Source organism: Octopus bimaculoides, chromosome 7, assembly GCF_001194135.2.
Source record: "Octopus bimaculoides isolate UCB-OBI-ISO-001 chromosome 7, ASM119413v2, whole genome shotgun sequence".
Lineage (NCBI taxonomy): Eukaryota > Metazoa > Mollusca > Cephalopoda > Octopoda > Octopodidae > Octopus > Octopus bimaculoides.
Window position 1 is genome coordinate 60,995,824 of NC_068987.1, and position 5,159 is coordinate 61,000,982.

General features: G+C 38.3%; 1 protein-coding gene across 1 annotated transcript in view; it reads left to right on the plus strand.

The window, feature by feature from the left end:
- The first annotated feature begins 1,120 nt into the window (after positions 1–1,120).
- Positions 1,121–5,159, plus strand: part of LOC106874652 (uncharacterized) — a 23,394-nt gene continuing 19,355 nt past the window's right edge. Inside the window, exon 1 of the mRNA XM_014922446.2 lies at positions 1,121–1,621. Within this exon, the coding sequence (XP_014777932.1) occupies positions 1,425–1,621 (197 nt within the window). The 5' untranslated portion in view covers positions 1,121–1,424. The remainder of the gene's footprint in view (positions 1,622–5,159) is intronic.

Sequence of the window (5,159 nt, forward strand, 5' to 3'; positions counted from 1 at the left end):
CTGGTATTGATACATCAATTAGAAAGCATTTTTTTTCTTCATGATCTTTGACAACTATATCTGGTCTATTTGCCTTAATTTCTCTATCTGTGTGTATTGGCATATCCCAGAGTATGGTTGCTTTCTCGTTTTCTGTGACCTTTATTATCATCATCATCATTATTATTATTATTATTATTATTATTATTATTATTATTATTATTATTATTATTATTAAGGCGGTGAGCTGGCGGAATCGTTAGGACGTCGGGTAAAATGCTGCAAAGTATTTCGCCCGTCGCTACGTTCTGAGATCGAATTCACCGAAGTTGACTTTTCCTTTCACCCTTTCGGGATCGATTAATTAAGTATCAGTCATGCACTGGTGTCGATGTAATCGACTAACCCCATACCCCCAAATTTCAGGTATTGTGCTTATCAATAGAAAGGACTATTACTATCATTTATCGCATGATCTATGGCCTAGTGGTAAGAGTATTGTATTCACGATCGAGAAATTGTGATAAAGTACTGAGGTCGATAATATCGACTAAACCCTTACTTATAAAATTTCTGTCCCTGCATCTAAGCAAGAAAACAGCTTTAGCTATTTATTGCATAGCCCCACTTTTGACGAGAGTGAGCAATAAAGATTTTTGCCTTATATTGGAGATTTTATATGTAAGTAAAGAAAGCTGCAATAATTTTTTTTTTCTTTTACTTGTCATTGATTCTCAGGAACGAAACCTGTTTCTGACAAAATCGCAACATGAACTTATTTGAAGTAGGTGTGGGGATGTTCCTCTAAGAAAACAGTGCCTATAAATCTTGTAGAACAGGTTTTTAGCTATGTAAACGTAGGTGTAGTACTCACAGATACTTTTGTTGACAATGAGAACGGCTATGTTAACAAAAAGGGAAAAAAATGCATTGTTCTTTTTGCATATTTTTTATACTGCTATTTATATAGTTACTTCTGACCTTTGTGGCCTTTCACCATCATCTTATTACAGTGACACACACACGCACAATTACACACACACACACACACAGACACAGACACACACACACACACACACACACACACACACACACAAACTCGCGCGCGGGCACACATTCATATATCTGCACTTAAACACATATACACGCATGTATAGATTCACATACATCCAAAAACATCGTAGTAGTAGTAGCAGCAGCAGCAGCAGTAGCAGTAGCAGCAGCAGCAACCGTAATAGTAGTAGTGGTAGTAGTAGCAGTTGTAGTAGTAGAGTTTTTTTTTTAAATGTACAATTCTATTACAAATCTATGAAGTAATTATGTCACGGGTAAGGCAAAACAATTTTTTTACACGATTTCCCGGAAGTAACAAATTAAGTTGCCAAACTCCAAAGATAACAAAAAACCAGAAAGACATCACATTCTCTCGCAATTAACCCCGGATCATGCCTGACCCGCCTAGAAACGATATGAATATTCATCAACAAAGTGACGACAGTATGTTTCCCAGTGACGATCATTTGAAAGACGATAATTCAGCAGACGTTGTTAACGCTGCTTGCATCAACCTGGATAAAGGGAACCAATTATCAGAGGAGACGGATGCAGACATGTATGAAAATGTAGAATCAGCGAAAAAGAAGTAAGTAAACAAATTATAGCCATTGCTAGTATTGTTGTTGCTGTTGTTGTTCTTGCGATTCTTGTTGTTGTTGGTAGTGGTGGTGGTTAGCCACGAGTCAAGTACGATGGAGTAGACCAATGAACAAAAGCATTTCTGAAGCGACCATCACGTCTTTTTAGAGAGGACTATAGGAATAGATTCTCATATATATATATATATATATATATATATATATATATATATATATCAACACGTTAAAGTGGTAAAGCATCATTTGAGGGAATATGTCTGCTTTTTTTTAGCGGATCAAGCGACTGAATAGAGGCACAAAAACTGTCTCCTGTTGTTGTTGCGATGGAGTAGACCTACGATCAAAATCATTCCTAATGTGACCATCCAGTCTTTTTTGGAGCGGTCTACACGAATACATCTTCAAATGTGTGAACTCCTTAATCAAAATGGCAGAGTATCAGTTGAAGGAATTCATCTGCTGTTTCTAGCAGATCAAACCACCGAATTGAGGCTCAAGAATTGCTTGTGTTGTTATTGCTGCTGCTGCTGCTGATGTTGATGTTTTAATTTAACTCCAGCTATTCGATTGATTATATCAATGATCGAAGTCGGTCTACTCGTGGCCATCGCATCTTTTTGAGTATCAGAGACAATAATATCCAACGTATACATCTTTCTTTCGCAAGATAACATATAATTCGAGGGAGATTTGATTGTTATTTCTAGAAACACACCGTTATTGGAGTTGTGGTGACAGTGGAGGTAGTTAGCGAAGTGATAGCGGTATCGTTATCATTGTGATGCATGATGGTGGAGGTAGAGGCAGAGATGGTGGTGGAGGTGGAGGCGGTGGTGGAGGTGGTGGTAGAGGTGGTAGTGATGTTAACTGGACGTCGGTGTGAACCATACTTTAAGAGGTATTGTCCGTGACGACATTGCAACAGTTTTATTTCATTTTAAATTGTGTGTGTATGTGTGTGTGAGTGTATACATGTATATTTGTGTGTGTGTTCGTGTATGTACATATATGTATATGTATATGTGTATATTTATGTGTTTGTGTATGTATACACACACACGCTATATATATGTATATATATATAATAATAATAATAATAATAATAATAATAATAATAATAATAATAATAAGCGGAGGCGCAATGTCCCGGTGTTTATTGAGCGAAACACCTAAGCTCCACGAGGCTCCGGCAGGGAGTGGTGGCGACCCCTGTTGTATTCTTTCGCCCCAACTTTCTCTCACTCTTTCTTCCTGTTTCTTGAGTAACGCTGCGATGGACTGGCGTCCCGTCCAACTGGGGGCGGGGGGAAACACATACGCCATAGAAACCGGGAAACCGGGCCCATGAGCCTGGCTAGGCTTTGAAAGGGAAGACGTTTTTTTTTTTATATATATAATAAAGATGGATGGATGGGTGGACTGACGGTTTGGCGGAAGGAGGGATGAATAAAAAAACATTCACATATATACACATACTAATATATAAACGTATAAAAATATGTATTTACACGTGTGGAATTTGACTGACGACTGCTGTATATAATTATATAACATATATACATATAATATCTATGTCTATGTGTGTATGGAGAGATAGATAGATAGATAGATAGATAGATAGAGAGAGAGAGAGCGAGAGAGAGAGAGAGAGAGAGAGAGAGAGAGAGAGAGAGAGAGAGAGAGAGAGAGAGAGATGGAATGCTCAACAACTGTCTCGTTGGAAGTGTAGGTATGTATTAATTGTGTAAAATTGAAGAATTTAATCGCTGCTCCTGTTTCATTCATCTTTCCTCAGGCCGTGACGTTCTGTATTCATATTCGTTCGATGTGAGTTACGCAGAATCCACTCAATAATTAAAATCTTCATTATAAACAAAAATGCATAAACAAAAAGAAACACACGCATGCGCGCGCAGCAATATATAAACATATAAGGACGGTTATGACAAACAGGGTTTATACATATCTTTTGTCTTTACATTTTGCTAGTTTCGGTCATTCGACTGCGGCTCGTGCTGGAGCACCCTTTGACGGATGCAGTCGAACAAATCGACCCCAGTAATTATTTTTTTAAACTGGTACCACTTCTATTGGTTTCTTTTTCTGAACTCGCTAAGATACAAGAATGTAAACAAACCAAGACCAATTACCAAGCTAATCCAATGGGGTACTGAAGTCTCACTATGCATTTCATTTCTTGGTTCGATTTGCATTTTATAAAGTTTTATAGCAAGGAAGTGAAGTTCGCACGGCTAAGTGGTTAGAGCGTCGAACTTACGATCGTGAGGTTGTGAGTTCGAATCCCAGACCGGGCTACGTGTTGTGTTCTTGATCAAGACACTTTATTTCACGTTGCTCCAGTTCACTCAGCTGTAGAAATGAGTTGCTACGTCACAGGTGCCAAACTGTATCAGCCTTTGCCTTTCCCTTGGATAACACTGGTAGCGTGGAGAGGGGAGACCAATATGCATGGGCGACTGCTGGTCTTCCATATACAACCTTGCCCGGACTTGTGCCTAGGAGGGTAACTTCTTAGGTGCAATCCCATGGTCAGTCATGGCCGAAGGGGGTCTCTGCATAGCGAGGAATGCGAGGCACGAACATAAAAAGTCACATCCGCTCTCATGATACAGGGATGAACGTAAATCAGAACAATCAGGCTGAATATGACTCGGCTATCATCTGACAAGATGTGGCTATCATCTGACAAGATGTGGCGATCATCATGTATGTATGTATGTATGTATGTATGTTAGTGACTTCCTTGAATACCATTTACAAATGCTTGTAAATTGTGTTCAAGGAAATAACTCACTATCCTCCGCCACCACAACCCCTCATTAATCAGTAGGTGCTCTAACATAATCTTTTCCTGTAAGCACAAATTTTATAACTCGTTTGCTCATTATGTAATGTCTATAATTTCTCCTGATTACGATTCAGGTAGCTACATATCCTTTCTTTCTTTCTCTTTTTACTCCATTTCTCTTTTTCTTTCCTTCTCTCTCTCTCTCTCTCTCTCTCTCTCTCTATCTATCTATCTGTTCCTTTTGTACCTTTTTCCATATCTCAGCATATCTTCCTCTGCTGCTACCTTACTATCGTTCATCGAATTCCTTCCTTGGCCCCTTCCCGGCTTCATCTATAGCTCGTACAATTCAATCCCATCTTACCAATTTGTTATACTAACAACCAATCTATCTATCTATCTATCTATCTATCTATTTTCCTTAGACACATACAATAGGAATACAAAATACAAAATGGCTGATCGTTAGTAAGGAGGGACACACAAATAAGAAAGAAGAAAGCAAAGGACCACTGGTGAGGTCACAGAAATGGCCGAAATACGATTAATGTAATGTAATGTAATATAAAGCTGAAGCAAATTAACAGCCAATATATAGTGCGTGTGTTTTTATTGGCTAAACTGGCAACATGACCATCCCCAAATACAACAATATCTGTTTCAACACACGATTTCACATCAAGAATCTTGCAAAACAAATATATATATATATATAT